This window comes from Ranitomeya imitator, chromosome 2 (assembly GCF_032444005.1).
Source record: "Ranitomeya imitator isolate aRanImi1 chromosome 2, aRanImi1.pri, whole genome shotgun sequence".
Taxonomy (NCBI): Eukaryota; Metazoa; Chordata; class Amphibia; order Anura; family Dendrobatidae; genus Ranitomeya; species Ranitomeya imitator.
In genome coordinates, this window is record NC_091283.1 from 796261322 (window position 1) to 796285236 (window position 23915).

At 44.0% G+C, this 23915-nt stretch overlaps 1 protein-coding gene across 1 annotated transcript in view; it reads right to left on the reverse strand.

Annotated features, from left to right (window-relative positions):
* Window positions 1-5817: 5817 nt before the first annotated feature.
* Window positions 5818-23915, reverse strand: part of CYP17A1 (cytochrome P450 family 17 subfamily A member 1) — a 30090-nt gene continuing 11992 nt past the window's right edge. Inside the window, exons 3-8 of the mRNA XM_069755882.1 lie at window positions 21500-21726; window positions 19642-19728; window positions 18159-18371; window positions 17910-18079; window positions 12149-12252; window positions 5818-9528 (exon numbers count right to left, since the gene is read on the reverse strand). Coding sequence (XP_069611983.1) covers window positions 9251-9528; window positions 12149-12252; window positions 17910-18079; window positions 18159-18371; window positions 19642-19728; window positions 21500-21726 — 1079 coding nt within the window. The 3' untranslated portion in view covers window positions 5818-9250. The remainder of the gene's footprint in view (window positions 9529-12148; window positions 12253-17909; window positions 18080-18158; window positions 18372-19641; window positions 19729-21499; window positions 21727-23915) is intronic.

Here is a 23915-nt window from a genome sequence, read left to right on the forward strand (position 1 = left end):
CAGAAATGACACCATTTTGGAAACTAGACCCCCAAAGGAACTAATCTAGATGTGTGGTGAGGACTTTGAACCCCCAAGTGCTTCACAGAAGTTTATAACGCAGAGCCATGAAAATAAAAAAAAAAATTATTTTCTCAAAAATGATCTTTTAGCCTGCAATTTTTTATTTTCCCAAGGGTAACAGGAGAAATTTGACCCCAAAAGTTGTTGTCCAGTTTCTCCTGAGTACGGTGATACCCCATATGTGGGGGTAAACTACTGTTTGGGCACATGCCGGGGCTTGGAATTGAAGTAGTGACGTTTTGAAATGCAGACTTTGATGGAATGCTCTGCGGGCGTCACGTTGCGTTTGCAGAGCCCCTGATGTGCCTAAACAGTAGAAACCCCCCACAAGTGACCCCATTTTGGAAACTAGACCCTGAAAGGAACTTATCTAGATGTGTGGTGAGCACTTTGAACCCCCAAGTGCTTCATAGAAGTTTATAATGCAGAGCCGTGAAAATAATAAATACGTTTTCTTTCCTCAAAAATAATTATTTAGCCCAGAATTTTTTATTTTCCCAAGGGTAACAGGAGAAATTGGACCCCAAAAGTTGTTGTCCAGTTTCTCCTGAGTACGCTGATACCCCATATGTGGGGGTAAACCACTGTTTGGGCACACGTCGGGGCTCAGAAGGGAAGTAGTGACTTTTGAAATGCAGACTTTGATGGAATGGTCTGCGGGTGTCACGTTGCGTTTGCAGAGCCCCTGGTGTGCCTAAACAGTAGAGACCCCCCACAAGTGACCCCATTTTAGAAACTAGACCCCCCAAGGAACTTATCTAGATATGTGGTGAGCACTTTGAACCCCCAAGTGCTTCACAGACGTTTACAACGCAGAGCCGTGAAAATAAAAAATCATTTTTCTTTCCTCAAAAATTATGTTTTAGCAAGCATTTTTTTAGATTCACAAGGGTAACAGGAGAAATTGGACCCCAGTAATTGTTGCGCAGTTTGTCCTGAGTATGCTGGTACCCCATATGTGGGGGTAAACCACTGTTTGGGCACACGTCAGGGCTCGGAAGTGAGGGAGCACCATTTGACTTTTTGAATACGAGATTGGCTGGAATCAATGGTGGCGCCATGTTGCGTTTGGAGACCCCTGATGTGCCTAAACAGTGGTAACCCCTCAATTCTAACTCCAACACTAACCCCAACACACCCCTAACCCTAATCCCAACTGTAGCCATAATCCTAATCACAACCCTAACCCCAACACACCCCTAACCCCAACACACCCCTAACCCTAACCACAACCCTAATTCCAACCCTAACCCTAAGGCTATGTGCCCACGTTGCGGATTCGTGTGAGATATTTCCGCACCATTTTTGAAAAATCTGCGGGTAAAAGGCACTGCGTTTTATCTGCGGATTTTCCGCGGATTTCCAGTGTTTTTTGTGCGGATTTCACCTGCGGATTCCTATTGAGGAACAGGTGTAAAACGCTGCGGAATCCGCACAAAGAATTGACATGCTGCGGAAAATACAACGCAGCGTTCCCGCGCGGTATTTTCCGCACCATGGGCACAGCGGATTTGGTTTTTCATATGTTTACATGGTACTGTAAACCTGATGGAACACTGCTGCGGATCCGCAGCCAAATCCGCACCGTGTGCACATAGCCTAATTCTAAAGGTATGTGCACACGCTGCGGAAAACGCTGCAGATCCGCAGCAGTTTCCCATGAGTGTACAGTTCAATGTAAACCTATGGGAAACAAAAATCGCTGTACACATGCTGCGGAAAAACTGCACGGAAACGCAGCGGTTTACATTCCGCAGCATGTCACTTCTTTGTGCGGATTCCGCAGCGGTTTTACAACTGCTCCAATAGAAAATCGCAATTGTAAAACCGCAGTGAAATGCGCAGAAAAAAACGCGGTAAATCCGCCATAAATCCGCAGCGGTTTAGCACTGCGGATTTATCAAATCCGCAGCGGAAAAATCCGCAGAGGACCAGAATACGTGTGCACATTCCTAACCCTAACCCTAGCCCTAACCCTACCCCTAACCCTAACCCTAACCCTACCCCTAACCCTAACCCTAACCCTAACCCTACCCCTACCCCTAGCCCTAACCTTAACCCTAACCCTACCCCTAACCCTAACCCTACCCCTAACCCTAACCCTATTCTAACATTAGTGGAAAAAAAAAAATTTCTTTATTTTTTTATTGTCCCTACCTATGGGGGTGACAAAGGGGGGGGGTCATTTATTATTTTTTTTATTTTGATCACTGAGATAGATTATATCTCAGTGATCAAAATGCACTTTGGAACGAATCTGCCGGCCGGCAGATTCGGCGGGCGCACTGCGCATGCGCCCGCCATTTTGGAAGATGGCGGCGCCCGGGAGAAGATGGACGGGACCACGGCTGGATCGGTAAGTATGATAGGGTGGGGGGGGACCACGGGGGGGGGGATCGGAGCACGGGGGGGGGAATCGGAGCGCGGGAGGGGTGGAACGGAGCGCGGGGGGCGTGGAACGGAGCACGGGGGGGCTGGAATGGAGCACGGGGGGGTGGAACGGAGCACGGGGGGGGGTGGATCGGAGTGCAGGGGGGGTGATTGGAGCACGGGGGGGTGATTGGAGCACGGGGGGAGCGGACACGAGCACGGGGGGGGAGCGGAGCACTGGACGGAGGGGAGCCGGAGCAGTGTACCGGCCAGATCGGGGGGGTGGGGGGGCGATCGGAGGGGTGGGGTGGGGGTACACTAGTATTTCCAGCCATGGCCGATGATATTTCAGCATCGGCCATGGCTGGATTGTAATATTTCACCCGTTATAATGGGTGAAATATTACAAATCGCTCTGATTGGCAGTTTCACTTTCAACAGCCAATCAGAGCGATCGTAGCCACGAGGGGGTGAAGCCACCCCCCCTGGGCTAAACTACCACTCCCCCTGTCCCTGCAGATCGGGTGAAATGGGAGTTAACCCTTTCACCCGATCTGCAGGGACGCGATCTTTCCATGACGCCGCATAGGCGTCATGGGTCGGAATGGCACCGACTTTCATGACGCCTACGTGGCGTCAAAGGTCGGGAAGGGGTTAAAGACTCCATAATAACAGGGTCTGTGCCACAGGACTGGCGTATAGCAAATGTGGTGCCAATATTCAAAAAGGGAACAAAAACTGAACTCGGAAACTATAGGCCAGTAAGCTTAACCTCTACTGTGGGTAAAATCCTGGAGGGCATTCTAAGGGACACTATACTGGAGTATCTGAAGAGGAATAACCTCATGACCCAGTATCAGCACGGGTTTACTAGGGACCGTTCATGTCAGACTAATTTGATCAGTTTCTATGAAGAGGTAAGTTCCGGATTGGACCAAGGGAACCCAGTGGATGTAGTGTATATGGACTTTTCAAAAGCTTTTGATACGGTGCCACACAAAAGGTTGATACATAAAATGAGAATAATGGGGATAGGGGAAAATATGTGCAAGTGGGTTGAGAGCTGGCTCAGGGATAGGAAACAAAGGGTGGTTATTAATGGAGCACACTCGGACTGGGTAGCGGTTAGCAGTGGGGTACCACAGGGGTCAGTATTGGGCCCTCTTCTTTTTAACATATTTATTAATGACCTTGTAGGGGGCATTCAGAGTAGAATTTCAATATTTGCAGATGACACTAAACTCTGCAGGGTAATCAATACAGAGGAGGACAATTTTATATTACAGGATGATTTATGTAAACTAGAAGCTTGGGCTGATAAATGGCAAATGAGCTTTAATGGGGATAAATGTAAGGTCATGCACATGGGTAGAAGTAATAAGATGTATAATTATGTGCTTAATTCTAAAACTCTGGGCAAAACCGTCAATGAAAAAGACCTGGGTGTATGGGTGGATGACAAACTTAAATTCAGTGGCCAGTGTCAGGCAGCTGCTACAAAGGCAAATAAAATAATGGGATGCATTAAAAGAGGCATAGATGCTCATGAGGAGAATATAATTTTACCTCTATACAAGTCACTAGTTCGACCACACTTAGAATACTGTGCACAGTTCTGGTCTCCGGTGTATAAGAAAGACATAGCTGAACTGGAGCGGGTGCAGAGAAGAGCGACCAAGGTTATTAGAGGACTGGGGGGTCTGCAATACCAAGATAGGTTATTACACTTGGGGCTATTTAGTTTGGAAAAACGAAGACTAAGGGGTGATCTCATTTTAATGTATAAATATATGAGGGGACAGTACAAAGACCTTTCTGATGATCTTTTTAATCATAGACCTGAAACAGGGACAAGGGGGCATCCTCTGCGGTTGGAGGAAAAAAGGTTTAAGCATAATAATAGACACGGATTCTTTACTGTAAGAGCAGTGAGACTATGGAACTCTCTGCCGTGTGATGTTGTAATGAGTGATTCATTACTTAAATTTAAGAGGGGACTGGATACCTTTCTGGAAAGGTATAATGCTACAGGGTATATACACTAGATTCCTTGATAGGGCGTTGATCCAGGGAACTAGTCTGATTGCTGTATGTGGAGTCGGGAAGGAATTTTTTTCCCCAATGTGGAGCTTACTCTTTGCACATGGGTTTTTTTTGCCTTCCTCTGGATCAACATGTTAGGGCATGTTAGGTTAGGCTATGGGTTGAACTAGATGGACATATAGTCTTCCTTCAACCTTAATAACTATGTAATAACTATGTAATAACTGGCTCCCCATTACCCAGAGACTCCAGTACAAAAGCCTAACCATGACATACAAAGCCATCCACAACCTGTCTCCTCCATACATCTGTGACCTCGTCTCCCGGTATTCTCCTGCACGCAACCTCCGATCCTCACAAGATCTCCTTCTCTACTCCCCTCTTATCTCCTCTTCCCACAATCGCATACAAGATTTCTCTCGTGTATCACCCCTACTCTGGAACCCTCTACCACAACATATCAGACTCTCACCTACCATAGAAACCTTCAAAAAGAACTTGAAGACCTACCCCTTCCGGCAAGCCTACAACCTGCAGTAACCACTGATCGACCAAACCGCTGCACGCCTAGCTCTATCCTCACCTACTGTATTCTCACCCATCCCTTGTAGATTGTGAGCCCTCACGGGCAGGGTCCTCACTCCTCCTGTACCAGCTGTGACTTGTATTGTTCAAGATTATTGTACCTGTTTTTATTATGTATACCCCTCCTCACATGTAAAGCGCCATGGAATAAATGGCGCTATAATAAATAATAATAAAGTTTTTCGTGTTTTGAGCCTGATTTTGTTTGTGCCATATTCATCTTTTCTTCTGCGTTTTTTCTAAACTTACTTTTTAATTTATTTGCCTCTTCATTTGGTTAGGTTGCCATTCTTATCGGAGTTTGTTGTTGTCATTAAAATGCCATCTGACTCACCCCTAGCATCCCGTGATTATTGAACAATTTCATCGCCCCCTGATACATCCTGAAGTTTCCTGCCAGATCATTTAAAAAAGTTGGCATGTATGTGTAAAATCAATGTGGGTGCATGGTAGAACTTATGAGCAGACATCGTTGCCAACTTTGTCGAACCAAACTGCAAAATGGATAGAGTTTATACAAAACCCACCCAATAGTGGGCATTTTTGGGGGGCATTTTCAGGCGCTCCTAAAGGAACGTGTGTATAATGTCTCAATTTTGGATATTACATTTTTACCACGTATGGGTAAATAATAGTAAAAAATGCGATTACCTTTAAAAGGAAAAAATCCACAATAAGATGGAACAGAAATAAGAGAACACTGTGTAGGAATAATACGGGGGTTACATGCCTGCACATAAATGGTGACATCTTGGTAATAATAGATTTCATCTTTATTGCTTAATGTATTGTTCATACAGAGTACATATTGTTACAAAAGATCTTTTAACAAAATAAAATAGAAAATTACCCCAGGAGTTGGTTTTATATAATATGATTTTGGACGTGATTCCAACCGCTCAAGGACAGTAAAGCAATTGCTGCATTATCAGTAGATAAAAAAAAATGATGACTTTCTGAAATTCTGATTCATCTTACAAAAAAAATAGTTTGCATCCTATTTCTATTGAAATAAACGTTTGCTTCAGAATTTTTTTTTTATTTGCTGAGTGTTGGGCAGGTGGAAGAAACCTTGTTCCTCTCCTGAATCTGGTGTTTTAAAGTTGGTACAAAAAGACTAATATAATTAGAAGTAACTGGTAAAATCAGTTTAAAAAAATGTTCACAGTTATTTACTTTACAGTTAAATAAGTTTTTGTTTTCAAATGCAGGCGTGCTAATCTGAAAATATTAAAGGGGTTGTCTGGCCTTAGGCTAGGTTCACATTGCGCTAGTGGGTATCCGCTAACGGAATCCGTTACATAGTGTCACTAATGCAATGTAACGGATCCCTAACGCATGCCATTTTTGTCATGCGTTAGCGATGCTCCGTTATTTTGTGACGGGCCTCGAACGCTGTCTGCAGCGTTTTTGGGTCCGTTCTCGCTAGCGCAGATCGGGCATCTGCGCTAGCGCGATCGGGCATCTGCGCTAGCGCGATCGCTAAACGCGATCCCTTTTTGGACATTGCGTTAACGCAGTCCGTTAGCGTAGGCACTAAACGGACTGCACTAACCCAATGTGAACCTAGCCTTAGGATGCAAGTCTGCAGTCGCTCTATGTGACTGCAGACTTGTGAGTCCTCCCATCGCGCACACTGCACACTGCGAGGTTTCTCTGATGGAGAGAGTGGACAAGTCATCTGACTGCAAGTATGTGATTCGCATACTTCTGGCCACATTCCGACTTGACATGTCCAGCCCCGCTCCATACAATTACATGGAGTGAGGTCGTGCCCAACTTGTTGTCACGTGCCTGCTTGTATGCAAATCACATACTTGTGGTCACATGCCTGCCGCTCCCAACGCCGACATTAAGGAATCCAAACAGTGTGTAGTGAGCATGATGTCAGGATTCTCAAGTCTGCAGTCACATGGAGTGACCACAGACTTGTACCCTAAGGCCGGACGATCCATTTAAGGTGTCAGACTCCAGACACCACTACGTCCATAATAAAATACGATAGAAATACCATAAAGCAAATAATACATATTCATATGCTACATTTTCTATAGCTTATACAAACTAAAGAAGGATGATAGTGGGGAAAAAGTGCTGCAGATGTACATTTTTTTTTGTAAATGCTGTAGATTCCTTCACACAACATTTGTGAAGTCTAACTAAAGTCAGGGTGTTATGATGAGGGTCAGCCTTAGGGGAATGACGCTTGCATACACATGAGATTGAAGCCCCGATTTCGATAAGATCGACTGACCATCTCATGTGTAATTCATGTTCGGCCAATGTTTTTTGGACAGATCCGGGGGATAAACAGGATGGGGCAGATATCGGGCAGCGGTTTATTTCCCTCTCCCCAATGAGTACACATGCATGCGCAGGTAAACCGAGTGTGCATGTGTGTGGGGTGACTCGAGAAGAATAGCTGTCAAGTAAAATAACGTGCATGGCCACCTTAATCATGGCACCTCATTAGGATGTTGTTAGAACTTTTTGCTTTTTAGTTATGTTACCGTACTATTTAGACATTGAATGTCATTTTTATTAGACTACTTTATGTATGGAGCATGTGGTTTTATTTATGTGCTGAGCAATTTTATCTATTCGCACACTGTGTGCCACTGCTACCTTAGCACTGTACAGTACATTACTTTTGCAGTGCTTGGTGGTGGCAGCACTATACATCATTATTTATTTTTTGGAGAACATATATCACTAGTATGCCATATCGTATAGCGCATATTATTCACTGTTTGACAGTACACCATGTGGGTAGGAGGACACCAACTGATGGTACTGAACAGGCAGGGGCGGACAAATCATTGGTGCTATCAGTGCAGCTGCACAGGGGCCCAAGAGGTAAGGGGGCCAGTAATGCCTCCAAAGCAGGTGGAATTGTGCTTTACAAAGAGCTATTGGACTGCAAAGGGCCAATGTGGTGTTCTTGCTCAGGGGCCATCTTGGGTGTCCGCCACTGAGCACAGAGCACTATCCAATTCAAGGCTGACCCCGACAACTGATCTCCACTTGGATCCTATATATGAAAGAAAGCATCTCATTCAGCGGCCTATTTGGCATTTGTGTGCGTTTTTCTAAGCCCCATTAGGCAGGAGAAAATATATAACATTAGATTGTAAATGCACTATGAATATTACAACACCAATTTAAAAAGTCAGAACCTGGATGTGCAATTGCAGCCATGTAGACTATGTGTATCGGTTGACTAGTCTTATGTGCTCCCCGGGGGCTTCTCACCACCCCAATCTCTCAGTGTATTCAGTCAATTGAACTGGAGATGGAGAAGCCATGGGGGACCTCATCTCTGAAATACCACAGAGTGAAACATACCTGGCTGCAAAACCGCAGATAGTGACTGATTCATGCTGCCCATAGCAGGTTCTCTTTAATGCACCATCCACCACTGTTTTTAAGAAATCTCCTGCCCACACTATGAAAACTATCCACAGCATATATTGAGCAACGCTGCGGATCCGAATTCCACAACAGTCAATTTGTGCTGCGGATGACGGCGCAGATTTCACTGTTTGCAAAGCAAAGATGGCAAAGCAGAAGGGAGAAATGTATGTGTGCTGAACCAGTTTTGCAATGATATGATGTTGCCAATGCATTTCCACTCCAAGAGGCTAGCAGATAAAATGCAGCATTGTAACATACCCTTAATGGGGTTGCCTCAACCTCTTTTTCCATTCTTCAGAAGCGCACTGCGCCTGTCCCGCTGACTTCCTGCTCTGCATGGGGAGGAGCACTCCTGAAGATTGACAGTTTGGACCAGAGGCATGCTCGCACCGCTGGTCCGAACTGTGCCTACTCTCATGCTCCTAGCAAAGGCAATTTTGCATCTGTAGCATGAGAGAAGTGCAGGGGAACTGAAGCAGGTCAAATCCAGCAATTCTGCCAGGCTTCAGAGTGGTGTTAAGAGGCTGTAAAGAGGTGCGCTCGCTATGTATGTAACTGGCCACTCTAAGACTGCAGGGTGACCGGCACCAAGCTGTACACTATAATATAAAAATCCATCCATTCTTGAGAACAGAGAACATTTTTAGTAGAAAGTAGTTTGCAAAGTTGCTTGTTTTTAGAAGCATTATACAAATGTACCCACATAAGAACTTGAGACAACCCCTCAAATCTTCAAAAGCACTTTGGGATCCATACGTGTTACAATGTGCAGTGTTTACGAAGTGATGTCAATGTTCTTCCAGGCGTCTCTCAGCTTTGCATTCACCTTGAATGGCTTGACTTGAAGAACAACACCAAACTTTCCCTCCAGGTTTGGCAAAGGGTCTCCCTCAGGAACCTCCAGAGTGAACCTCTGCAAGATCCATGAGAGAAAAAGAAAAATTTCCATCTTGGCCAGAGCTTCTCCAAGGCAAACTCGAATTCCAGCACCAAATGGTAGGTAACTTTGACTTGGTGAGTACAAACGGTGTCCATTTTCATCTAAGAAGCGATCTGCGAAAGATAAGAAGCCGTGTAGTGAAGTGGGGCTGTATGATTTGGGATGATTATTGGAATGTCCACAATTAAAGTATTGGTGGAGCTGTGCTTAGATTCAACAAATCAGAAGAGTAAGAGTATGCTAATGATAAGGATGATGACGATGCGAGTGGAGGACACATAGATAAGACATTTACAGTTATAATAAAAAGCGAACACAAAGAACGATGGTCAAACACGACTGGTATAGGTCGTCCCTACTCATGAGGAGGAAAGACTAATGGTGGAGTCGCTAAACTTTTAAGGTTGGTGGTCAGATACAGGTGTAGACACAGAAGTGGCATCTGTCATGGATGTCTGTGGGTCACTTTCGCAGGGAATGTTTGGATTCATCGCTCCCAAGTCTGTCAGGCTCACAATATAGTGGCGACTCACTACCTATCACACTGTCTTAAGCAATGTTAGTGCTCCTCTATCACACCTCCGTCGGCCTATATTGTGGAGCTACCACTGGAGCTGGGCACTTGGATGGTGACAGCTTTCTGAGCCATACACAGCACTATGGGCCTCCTTATCTGTCCTTCCCTACGACCACTCTACCTGTCAGTCAACCCGAACTGTGTCAGCCAGACTCACCCCAGAGGCTTATAGCTTGGCACATAACTTGGGCACATTCACTCTGACAACTAAGTGACTCACCCAGTATTTTGAAAAGTGTTTCCATTACTTTTACCAAACAATGATGCAACATAATGCCTATGCGACTGCACATTGTAATTGTCACTAAGCCGTGGTCCCTGTTAGGGTGTATGCAGTCACCCAGAACCCCAGGCATTGCAAAACAAGTAGTGTGAACAGTGCACAAGCCAAAAACCAAAGACAATATTTTTTGACAAAATAAAAAATACATGATAAGTATGATCATGTATAAGTATGATCATGTATTACTACAAGTAATATTTTGCATTTTCCACAAATACTAATATGTACCATTAACTCATAAATTTACAATCACATAAAAATTTGAGCCTCACCAGTTTAAAAAAACATCACTTTTTTTGTATTCTGGACATTGGCAAATGTTCCTTAAGGACATATAGAACAGAGGTCCCCAACTCCAGTCCTCAAGGCCCACCAACAGGTCATGTTTTCAGGATTTCCTTAGTCTTGCCCAGGTAATAATTGCATCACCTGTGCAATGCAAAGGAAATCCTGAAAACATGACCTGTTGGTGGGCCTTGAGGACTGGAGTTGGGGACCTCTGATATAGAAGATCCCAAGGCATCGGAAAGTTCGTCAAAAGTACTATATATTAATCATGTCCCACATCCAGTAGAAAAACATCAACATTCCTACCACATATGGCCTTCTTCAAGTCAGAACAAAAGAAACAATGCTCTAGGTTGAAAAAGGCCATTTGTGGCCAAAATATTGCCTTTTTTTTACTGATTTTCTACTGGATATATGGCATGAGCAATAAAGTATACTTTTAAGAAGCGTTCCGATGCCTTGGATTCTTCTACTTGGATTTTTTGGAGGTTTGGTGGAGATCTATGCCAAGCTAAGCACGCAGCAATAGGAGTGGTACATGGGAATCCGACCATATACTTGTTCCCTAAGGGCATATTCGGATTACATGGTCAGTGTGTCATATGTTGTTTTTTTTAACAGCCCCACACAATGCATGATCCCATCTCCCATCTGATACGCGAAAATGGTTTAGAATAGATTAAGTTTAACAGAAAAGACGCACAAATCCATGAGAAAAGGAAGTGTGAATGGTTCTTCTAAATTCTATGAGTTCGTTTGATGTCCCTTTTTAACATAACAAATGCCCTCCATACAAATTAGACTAATGTCAACAAGACCCACTGATACCAGTGTGTATGGGGGTCTTCAGCCTCTCCCCTGACAGATGATGTCAAGGAAGAAAAGGTTTCAGCATTTTTGATTTTGGATTGCTGATCCTTTTGTTTTTGGTGAGATAAGTCTACACCAGATGAGACTTTCAGCAGCTCGTCCATAGAAAACACAGGGGGGAGCACTCCCATGTATGGGGGAGTGGAGAGAGACATCTGCCGGCTAAACGATGGTTTGTCCAGCAGCTATCTATTGTTTATTGGGGGAATTGTCCATACATATATACATAAGTTGGGTACAAGGGTTTGACACGTTTTTATGTTGAATCATCAAATCCTCCATGAGTACATTACAGTTTTTTTCCTTTGGGTCGACCATTTACCCAGCAGTCTGATCGCTATGAGTTTTATGGTCGTGGCTCTGCGTCCTTAAGTCATATTGTTTTAGATTTCTGAGAAGGAAGCACTTAACATTGTCACTGATGAACTGATAATTGTGTGCGCTCAATTAAGACTGTCATAAAGGCGTGGATAATGAGGCCAATATAACTGATAAAGAGCATCGGTGACGATAATGCGTGTGTCTATGGTGACAAAGCAATCATTGCCCATCAATGGTCCACATTCCCCTATTAGACTTGATCTAACTAGTTGGAAATGTTTCCTCTGCAGATGGTTGTTCATGTCAGAACATGAAAATTGTTATTCTGTAAAAAAAAAAAAAAATCAGCTTTGGGTTATTGTAACAATACCTAAAAAAAATGTTTTCTACAAACCTGGTTTAAAGTCTTCAGGGTTTAGCCATTCCTTCTCGTCGTGGTGCAGCGACCACAGGTTTATAACCACTCGGGCTTCTTTAGGAATGGTGTATTCTCCGATGCTGCAAAACAAGTATAAACATTAATGTGTCGCACAATACACAGTTACTGACCCAAATTATCCATAAACAGAATTTCATTGACCACCCAAAGTTGTTTGCATTACCACAGTCATCACTCTGTTAATGTGCTTAAAGGAGCTCTTAAAGAGGTGCTTGAAGGGATTCTCCATGCGTATGATATTGAAGATCTATCTCTATGACACCCGACAACCCCACTGATCAGCTCTTATTAGCTCTGGTAACCGCTGCATGCAAACATTGGATGGTGCTGCACAGCACAGCTACATTCAATGTGTAGCAGTCACTGCTAGGTACTGCAGAACTCAAAAGAAATAGGAGCTGATCTCCATCCTGCTGCTGTTAGAGCTGGATCTGATGATGACCTATCCCAGGCATTGGCCATTGTTGTGATATGCCCAGAATGCAGTTTAACCCCTTCATGACCCAGCCTATTTTGACCTTAAAGACCTTGCCGTTTTTTGCAATTCTGACCAGTGTCCCTTTATGAGGTAATAACTCAGGAACGCTTCAACGGATCCTAGCGGTTCTGAGATTGTTTTTTCGTGACATATTGGGCTTCATGTTAGTGGTAAATTTAGGTCAATAAATTCTGCGTTTATTTGTGATAAAAACGGAAATTTGGCGAAAATTTTGAAAATTTCGCAATTTTCACATTTTGAATTGTTATTCTGTTAAACCAGAGAGATATGTGACACAAAATAGTTAATAAATAACATTTCCCACATGTTTACTTTACATCAGCACAATTTTGGAAACAAAATTTTTTTTTTGTTAGGAAGTTATAAGGGTTAAAATTTGACCAGCGATTTGTCATTTTTACAACGAAATTTACAAAACCATTTTTTTTAGGGACCACCTCACATTTGAAGTCAGTTTGAGGGGTCTATATGGCTGAAAATACCCAAAAGTGACGCCATTCTAAAAACTGCACCCCTCAAGGTACTCAAAACCACATTCAAGAAGTTTATTAACCCTTCAGGTGCTTCACAGCAGCAGAAGCAACAAGGAAGGAAAAAATGAACAATTAACTTTTTAGTCACAAAAATTATCTTTTAGCAACAATTTTTTTATTTTCCCAATGGTAAAAGGAGAAACTGAACCATGAAAGTTGTTGTCCAATTTGTCCTGAGTACGCTGATACCTCATATGTGGGGGTAAACCACTGTTTGGGCGCACGGCAGGGCTTGGAAGGGAAGGAGCGCCATTTGACTTTTTGAATCAAAAATTGGCTCCACTCTTTAGCGGACACCATGTCACGTTTGGAGAGCACCCGTGTGCCTAAAAATTGGAGCTCCCCCACAAGTGACCCCATTTTGGAAACTAGACGCCCCAAGGAACTTATCTAGATGCATAGTGAGCACTTTGAACCCCCAGGTGCTTCACAAATTGATCCGTAAAAATGAAAAAGTACTTTTTTATCACAAAAAAATTCTTTTAGCCTCAATTTTTTCATTTTCACATGGGCAACAGGATAAAATGGATCCTAAAATGTGTTGGGCAATTTCTCCCGAGTACGCCGAAACCTCATATGTGGGGGTAAACCACTGTTTGGGCACTCGGCAGGGCTCGGAAGGGAAGGCGCGCCATTTGAGTTTTTGAATGGAAAATTAGCTCCAATTGTTAGCGGACACCATGTCGCGTTTGGAGAGCCCCTGTGTGCCTAAACATTGGAGCTCCCCCACAAGTGACCCCATTTTGGAAACTAGACCCCCCAAGGAACTTATCTAGATGCACATTGAGCACTTTAAACCCCCAGGTGCTTCACAGAAGTTTATAACGCAGAGCCATGAAAATAAAAAATAATTTTTCTTTCCTCAAAAATTATTTTTTAGCCTAGAATTTCCTATTTTGCCAAGGATAATAGGAGAAATTGGACCCCAAATATTGTTGTCCAGTTTGTCCTGAGTACGCTGATACCCCATATGTGGGGGTAAACCACTGTTTGGGCGCACGGCAGGGCTCGGAAGGGATGGCATGCCATTTGGCTTTTTAAATGGAAAATTAGCTCCAATCATTAGCGGACACCATGTCACGTTTGGAGAGCCCCTGTGTGCCTAAACATTGGAGATCCCCCAGAAATGACCCAATTTTGGAAACTAGACACCCAAAGGAACTAATCTAGATGTGTGGTGAGGACTTTGAACCCCCAAGTGCTTCACAGAAGTTTATAACGCAGAGCCATGAAAATTAAAAAAAAAAATTATTTTCTCAAAAATGATCTTTTAGCCTGCAATTTTTTATTTTCCCAAGGGTAACAGGAGAAATTTGACCCCAAAAGTTGTTGTCCAGTTTCTCCTGAGTACGCTGATACCCCATATGTGGGGGTAAATCACTGTTTGGGCACATGCCGGGGCTCGGAAGTGAAGTAGTGACGTTTTGAAATGCAGACTTTGATGGAATGCTCTGTGGGCGTCACGTTGCGTTTGCAGAGCCCCTGATGTGGCTTAACAGTAGAAACCCCCCACAAGTGACCCCATTTTGGAAACTAGACCCCCAAAGGAACTTATCTAGATGTGTGGTGAGCACTTTGAACCCCCAAGTGCTTCATAGAAGTTTATAATGCAGAGCCGTGAAAATAATAAATACGTTTTCTTTCCTCAAAAATAATTATTTAGCCCAGAATTTTTTATTTTCCCAAGGGTAACAGGAGAAATTGGACCCCAATAGTTGTTGTCCAGTTTCTCCTGAGTACGCTGATACCCCATGTGTGGGGGTAAACCGCTGTTTGGGCACACGTCGGGGCTCAGAAGGGAAGTAGTGACTTTTGAAATGCAGACTTTGATGGAATGGTCTGCGGGCGTCACATTGCGTTTGCAGAGCCCCTGGTGTGCCTAAACAGTAGAAACCCCCCACAAGTGACCCCATTTTAGAAACTAGACCCCCCAAGGAACTTATCTAGATATGTGGTGAGCACTTTGAACCCCCAAGTGCTTCACAGACGTTTACAACGCAGAGCCGTGAAAATAAAAAATCATTTTTCTTTCCTCAAAAATGATGTTTTAGCAAGCATTTTTTTAGATTCACAAGGGTAACAGGAGAAATTGGACCCCAGTAATTGTTGCGCAGTTTATCCTGAGTACACTGATACCCCATATGTGGGGGTAAACCACTGTTTGGGCACACTTCAGGGCTCGGAAGTGAGGGAGCACCATTTGACTTTGAATACGAGATTGGCTGGAATCAATGGTGGCGCCATGTTGCGTTTGGAGACCCCCTGATGTGCCTAAACAGTGGTAACCCCTCAATTCTACCTCCAACACTAACCCCCCCCCCACACCCCTAACCCTAATCCCAACTGTAGCCATAACCCTAATCACAACCCTAATTCCAACCCTAACCCTAAGGCTATGTGCCCACGTTGCGGATTCGTGTGAGATATTTCCGCACCATTTTTGAAAAATCCGCGGGTAAAAGGCACTGCGTTTTACCTGCGGATTTCCAGTGTTTTTTGTGCGGATTTCACCTGCGGATTCCTATTGAGGAACAGGTGTAAAAAGCCGCGGAATCCGCACAAAGAATTGACATGCTGCGGAAAATACAACGCAGCGTTTCCGCGCGGTACTTTCTGCACCATGGGCACAGCTGATTTGGTTTTTCATATGTTTACATGGTACTGTAAACCTGATGGAATACTGCTGCGAATCCGCAGCGGCCAATCCGCAGCCAAATCCGCACCGTGTGAACATAGCCTAATTCTAAAGGTATGTGCACACGCTGCGGAAAACGCTGCAGATCCGCAGCAGTTTCCCATGAGTTTACAGTTCAATGTAAACCTACGGGAAACAAAAATCGCTGTACACATGCTGCGGAAAAACTGCACGGAAACGCAGCGGTTTACATTCCGCAGCATGTCACTTCTTTGTGCGGATTCCGCAGCGGTTTTACAACTGCTCAAATAGAAAATCGCAATTGTAAATCCGCAGTGAAATGCGCAGAAAAAAACGCGGTAAATCCGCCATAAATCCGCAGCGGTTTAGCACTGCGGATTTATCAAATCCGCAGCGGAAAAATCCGCAGAGGACCAGAATACGTGTGCACATACCGAAACCCTAACCCTAACCCTAACCCTAACCCTATTCTAACATTAGTGGAAAAAAAAAATTTTCTTTATTTTTTTATTGTCCCTACCTATGGGGGTGACAAAGGGGGGGTCATTTATTATTTTTTTTATTTTGATCACTGAGATAGATTATATCTCAGTGATCAAAATGCACTTTGGAACGAATCTACCGGCCGGCAGATTCGGCGGGCGCACTGCGCATGCGCCCGCCATTTTGGAAGATGGGGGCGCCCAGGGAGAAGACGGACGGGACCCCGGCTGGATCGGTAAGTATGATGGGGTGGGGGGGGACCACGGGGGGGGGATCGGAGCACGGGGGGGGGGAATCGGAGCGCGGCAGGCGTGGAACGGAGCACGGGGGGCGTGGAACGGAGCACGGGGGGGCTGGAACGGAGCATGGGGGGGTGGAACGGAGCACGGGGGGTGGATCTGAATGCAGGGGGGGGTGATTGGAGCACGGGGGGGTGATTGGAGCATGGGGGGAGCGGACAAGAGCACGGGGGGGAGCGGAGCACTGGATGGAGGGGAGCCGGAGCAGTGTACCGGCCAGATCGGGGGGCTGGGGGGGCGATCGGTGGGGTGGGGTGGGGGCACACTAGTATTTCCAGCCATGGCCGATGATATTGCAGCATCGGCCATGGCTGGATTGTAATATTTCACCCGTTATAATGGGTGAAATATTACAAATCGCTCTGATTGGCAGTTTCACTTTCAACAGCCAATCAGAGCGATCGTAGCCACGAGGGGGTGAAGCCACCCCCCTGGGCTAAACTACCACTCCCCCTGTCCCTGCAGATCGGGTGAAATGGGAGTTAACCCTTTCACCCGATCTGCAGGGACGCGATCTTTCTGTGACACAGCATATGCGTCACAGGTCGGATTGGCACCGACTTTCATGACGCATACGCTGTGTCACAGGTTGGGAAGGGGTTAAAGTTGAAAATGCATATTAACCCATAAAAATACACCCGTTACCATCAGTCAACCTTTTACCAAGAGTCGTTAAAGGGGTTTGTCCTACACTAAGTTACTGTTCACTGGGCACCTGACTGCTGGTATTCACAAATCTATCATATACTACAGCTCCCTTCATTATGTAAAGAACTGATGAAGACAGTCATGTTCAATGCTTTGATAGTTCCGACAGTCCCATAGACAATAAATTAAGTTGTGAGGCAATTGCGCGACCCTGTTTTTGGCATCTGCTGGGGTCTGAACAGTTGGATACTCAGCGATTAGCAATTTATCACCTGTGCACAGGTGATATGTTGCTAAAGTAGGTCAACCTTTGTAATAGTAAATGGTTGTGTAGCCCGATGCTGCCTGGTCCAATCCAAAAAGTCCATCAGGGCCCCCAACTATCAAGGGTCTTCAATAATATTAGTCTTCTCATTTGGGCATATTGGACCATTTGGGCCCCTCTAGGCTTCTGGGCCCGGGTGAGATTGCAACCCCTGCACCCAATATAATTACATTTACCCCTTTACAGTGCAGCCAGGAAACAAAAATAAGTACATTATTCAATGCATTTCACAGATTCTCCACGTCCCGATGCAAAATTCTCAGCAATTCCCACCTAGTATCTTTCATAGCAACATGAGGAATGAGTAGAGGGGAGACAGGCCGAATTCTCAGAACTTCAGCTATGGTGGCTTCCAAGTAGTGTAAGATCTTCCTGTCGCTCAGTTGTGGATGTCTTCCGAATCCAACCCCCATATCCAGCTCCTCCTGGATCTTCTTCTGCACCTGAAAGGGTGAATCCGACTAATGTTAGCAATGCTTCTAACACTCACTTCTAAAAAATACATCTAAGCAATTGTCTCACCTCTGGGTAGTGTAATAAATATACAATTGCCCATCTCAACACCGTAGACGTTGTCTCCACTCCTGCTCCAAATATATCCCCGACAGTCATCAGGATGTGATCCTCCGTCAGTCCCACATCATGGGACGTATTGCTGTTATTATTTTCCACGCTGAGTTTGGCTTTCAGAAGAGCGTCCAATAAGTCCTTGACGGATTCACTACAAAAAGCCGCCTGGAACATACAGAAATTAGAGTAAGAAACCGGAGGTATCAAGCACAGCTCCGGATCTACTACCAATGAGAATAATAATGTAAAGGAAGGAAAGGGTGCGGCTATGTAGGGTGCCCAAATCCGCATATGACAAGACTAACATAAGCTTAGGGCGCTTGTAGGAAGGATAGTGGTGCTCAGATCTCTGTTGTCTACCGGTATTGGGTTTTCAAGTTTTTAAGGAAACGTCGGAGAAATCCTGACATTTCAGGGTGTGCCAGGACCCTACTGTCAGTGTCAAGACTCAGTCACAATTTCACGTCCTAATATAAAGGGCATATAGACTGTAATGGGAAAAGCGGGTAAAGGTGTCGGCAAGAAGGAGGAAAGGGGAACCATTCAGCCCCCGGAATAGAATTGGGTGGTAGTATTGAGTCAGATTAAGTCATGTTTTTAAAAGAGTGAAAATAATGGTGGCTGCAGTTAGAGTGGTGTTAGGGGTCTGGTCGGGTTGTTTTTGAGGCAGTAAGTGGTGTAACAGTGAGAAGAAAATATAAGCAGAGAGTATTTAAGAAGGTCGCACAGTATGGTTTACATGGTTCCAACAGTCCAGATTTTGGCAGGATAATCGGGGGGTACAGGAACAATAATAGAAGCCCCATGAAAAAGTTGTTGGGTTTAATCAAACCCCTCAAAAAATAGGCGTTCCTGATTTTTTTTTTTTACGAATGAAAAATGGTGATAGGTGGTCTTAGGGAAAGGGCTGAATCATCCAGAAATTGTAATTTTGGTCAGTATGTTCTTTTTTGTTGGAAGGGATTGGAGCATTTCACACACATGGATTTGGTAGTTTTGGGCCACCATGAGCTATCCAAACGTTATGTGGTAGGGAATATGTGGGGGGAATCAGGCTGAGCTGCAGGGGCCTGGTTCAGACGGACATGCACAGTCATAGACATTGGATGGAAGCAGAGCAGAGAACGGGCCATGGACAGGCGAGCTTGTCACCCAGGGTGATGCAAGTGTTGGCTCGCCAAGTTGTGCTGCAGAATGTGACTAAAGCGCCACAGGCGTCACAAATATTTTACTATAATAATGTCTTTGCGTGGTTTTTGTGTGAATGGTTTTTGGGGGTTTAACTTGTGCATTTATCATAAAGCTATTTCCCATAATAATTACTTATTGGGAAGTGCCGTACAATTTTTATAACAAAAAATGAATAATAATTTTGAATGTGTTTTTTCAGTGATTAGACTTGATTTTTCTTTGGCATATCTTCTGCCTCCCCTACCTCATGCTCCTTTAGCTTCTTTTCGAGCAGCTGATCTCGGGTTGCCACTGATTGCCTCAATACATCCAGGTCCTTGTTGGGAAATATCTGAAAACATTAAAAGAACATTCACTAATTATTTAATTCCAAATTGTCATTGGTTCATTGATCACTTAAATTCCCGCTTTCTCTATTTAGGAGTCCAGTGGGCGGTCCTATCTATGGCTTGTCAGCTTTCTCATGCGGTCAGTCACTGGGTAGAGCCGCCTTCTTCGTTAAAAAAAATTGTATTCAACTTTTTCAGGACAAGTTGGATTAAAACCTAACTAGTTCCCACTTAGGAGGATACCATAGTAAATTTTAAGGTGGGATATTGCGCTCAGGAACCCGCTAGTGGGGGTATCTGAATAGCATAGGAAGCTGGATTTTGGGCAGGCTGGGGACAGCGCTTGTCATTTTCATGTGGCTCCACGTCTGAGTGGTCACATTTTTCACACGTCCAACTTTTTTTATTATTATTATTGGCGCATTGCTTTGGTAATGTCTTGTTGTTTCTGGAACGTGTCATATATGTGCAACAGAATAGGAATGCTTTATAGGGTCAGGTGCACGCTAATGGGTTTTTTTCACTGCATATTTTTCACGAAAAAAATTCAAGCAACCCTAGTGGGTGCAGAAATGCTACAGAAAATCTGCAACATCAAAAACTCACCAAAAACTCATCATGGGGGCATAGCCTAAAGATGACCCCATAGAGAGGGAACTGTTCCTTTTACGCCATGAGTTGGGTTAGGTTTAATCGAATTAGCAATTGGTGTGTATCAAGTGTGCAAGCAGGGCTAGGCCTCTATCCGACAGTGGATCATTTTATACTGATTTTATTCTTCTCAGAATGCCTGGCAGCCACCATCACTATGATAATGGTATAGAAATGTTTGCCTTGTGTCTGTGCTTCACCCTTTCCATGTCTATTTTTTACAACCATGTAAAACGGACCGCGATTCCTTCCTGCGTCATCTGTTTTCCCTCCATGCTGCATCCATTTATTTATCATCCATTTTTAATATCTGACTCGGGTAGCCTGTCTGAACTTTGATTTATCCATTGACTCTTATCAAATGGATCTGTGAAAAATGGATGAAACACAGATCACTGAAGTAAAAAGGACGTCTTCTGTTTGTCATTTGTGCGGATCAGAACCCCATAGACTATTGGCAGAGTCTGATCCTCAACAGAGTTGAAGAGAGGACATGCACTGAGTGTCGCGGATCGGACCCTTTGATCCATTCTGTAAAACAGACGAGTGTATCGATCAATGAAACTGCCTGAGTCCATTTACTCAGCGGAATTTCACAACCCACAATTGCACAGTATTCGCAGTATAGATTGTAGAGTATCACTTTAAAGAGAATCGGTCACCAGGTTTTTAATACGCCATCTAAGAGCAGCATAATGTAGTAGCAGAGGCCCTGATTACAGTGATGCGCCACTTACTTTCCTGGGTGTTGTAGTTTTGCTTAAAAATTGTTTTACGTGCTGCCGATCTTGCAGTTCTCTGAATGCTGAGCTCTGTATAACCCCGCCCACACCACTGATTGGCAGCTTTCTGTGTACCCTGTGCATAGGCAGAAAGCTGCAAATCAGTGGTGGGGGTGGGGTTATACAGAGCTCATGAATATGGAGGACTTTATAGCAGCAGGTTTACTAGTCCTCTAGTGATAATCTACTGTTAATACATCAGTGATTTTATCAAGCAGCCCAGTAAATGACACATTGCTGGAATCAGTGTCTTTGCCCCTGCATTATGCTGCTTTTAGATTAGGTGGCAAAAAAACTGGTGACAGATTCCCCTTAAGTCTACTTTCCATTATGGGCATACCTGAAGCCAAGGGAAGATGTCAACAAGGCTGTCCTTTGCCACAGTGTCCACAATGCCTTTGCTGTAGCTTAGCATGGTCTTAAACTCTTCATCGCCTCTACTATATCTCGTGTTGAAACACAATGCGCAAACCACGTTGGTGACGGCTCGTGTTAGGTCCGGAGCCACGTCGAGTGGGAGGGTCTGGGAAGTAAGTGTTTGGCACAAGGAGGCAGCTTCGCGAGAAACTACAATAAAGAAGGAAGAATAATTGGATCAAATATATATTTTTTTTTTTTAAATAAAGCGAAATTGAAGGGAACCTGTCTGTAACATTTGCTGCAAAAGGGCAGAAAGACTCTGTATCATGCTGCCCGTGGTTCGGAGAGCAAGAATAGACTGACAGGTTCTCTTTAAATGGCTCGTCCACTTACTACATCAAAAGAACACTAGGGGGTGCTATTACACATGTGACAGTTATATCTATACTCTACACTCTACATGACTGCAGACTTGGGAATTCTCATAGCACACGCTGTCAGGAAACTCCGGTGCCGGCGGCAGGATCAGTGGGTCATATGACCACAAGTATGCGATATACATACAGCCACATGCCGACTAGACGTGATTGGCCTTGCTCAATTCTATTGTCTTGAGCTCTGCTGGACACGTCTAGTTGGAATGTGGCAGGGAATATGCATATGGCGCACTTGCAGTCACGTGACCACCTGCACAGTCGGCGTTGTGTGTGATGTGAGTATTCCAAAGTCTGCAGTCACAGAGAGGGTCTATATATTAATAATTCTAGTTGTTGTGTTACAATTAGTAAAATGCAGGGACTATCTGTACTTTGCAGATGACAAAAAACTGACGATACAAACTGCACAGTCCAATAGACAATTATCAGATATGGGAATGATCATACCATAGCACGTTTTTACTAGACAGACGAATGCACAGATAAACAGATCTAAAAGAAGAAGACGTTGATTTTTTTCCCCCCATTCCATATTTATGGTACTTTTTAATTGTTAAAATAATAAGCCAGTTATCCACAGTTTTAATGGAACACTTTAAAAATGATTAGACCCTTCAAATACATATATATGTTTACATATTTTGTTTCAAATATTGTACCATAAATAGACATGTACCATAAATAGTTAATATAAAAACGGAAAAGTAAATTTTGCATAATCTACTTTATAATAAATTTTGGTCATGTAATTCAAAAACTGACCACCAGATGTCAGCAGAGCCACAAAGATTTTCATCTAGTTAGGCTTCTTTCACACTAGCGTCGGAATCTCCCCGTCGCAATGCGTCGGGCAGAGATTCCGACGCTAGCGTTTAGCGCATTGCACAATGGAGGCAGCGGATGCATTTCTCCGGCGCATCCGCTGCCCCATTGTAAGGTGCGGGGAGGTGGGGGCGGAGTTCCGGCCGCGCATGCGCGGTCGGAAAAAGCGGTCCGTCAGGAGCAAAAAACGTTACATGTAGCGTTTTTTGCTCCCGACGGTCCGCCAAAGCACGACGCATCCGTCGCTCGACGGATGCGACGTGTGGCAATCCGTCGCAAATGCGTCGTCAATACAAGTCTATGGGGAAAAAACGAATCCTGCAAGCACTTTTGCAGGATGCGTTTTTTCTGCAAAACGACGCATTGTGACGGATTGCAGAAAACGCTAGTGTGAAAGTAGCCTTAGCCGGTTGTTCTTGAGGTTCACTGTAGTATTTTTTTGGAGGTATTACCACACGTTTTTCACTATGAAAGGTATTGAATGTCTTTTGCAACAAGTAACAGAAATATAATTGCATTCTTATTAATATATTTAATATGACAAATAATATTACATAGTAAATTATTCCAGGGATGGCTGTGGTTTGACCAGCGTTCTCAAATGTTACCACTAGAGGGAGCATGTCAAGATGTTGTGCAAAGACTATATGAAGTTTTCTAGTTTCAGCAGAAAACAAAGCGAAAAGATATGTAATTTTTCTTCATAATTTGCATATCAAGTCTGTATTTTTTAAGACCTGTGTCTGTAGATAATGTTATAATGTTATGTTATGTGATAATGCTTTCATTGTTTTCATCCAAGTAAATCGATGAGGCTCAGTTATCTAGTTGATGAAATCTGCGGCAAAAATCTGCAGCATGTCGGAGATTTCTACTGTGAATTTTCTCTGCTTAAAGATGAGATTGCTTAACCCCTTCCTGCAGGAGCCAGTTTTTGCTTCTTGCGCTTTTGTTTTTTTCCTTCCCTATTTTTGCAGAACAAGTTGTAGTTTTAACCCCTTCATAACATATGACGTACATTTACATCACAGGTCGTGTCCCTGCCTTTGATGCAGGTTCACATGCTGAGCCCATATCTTTCCCAGCACATGACAGCTGATTTAATCAGCCATCATGTGCCTTTAACAGCCGTGGGTG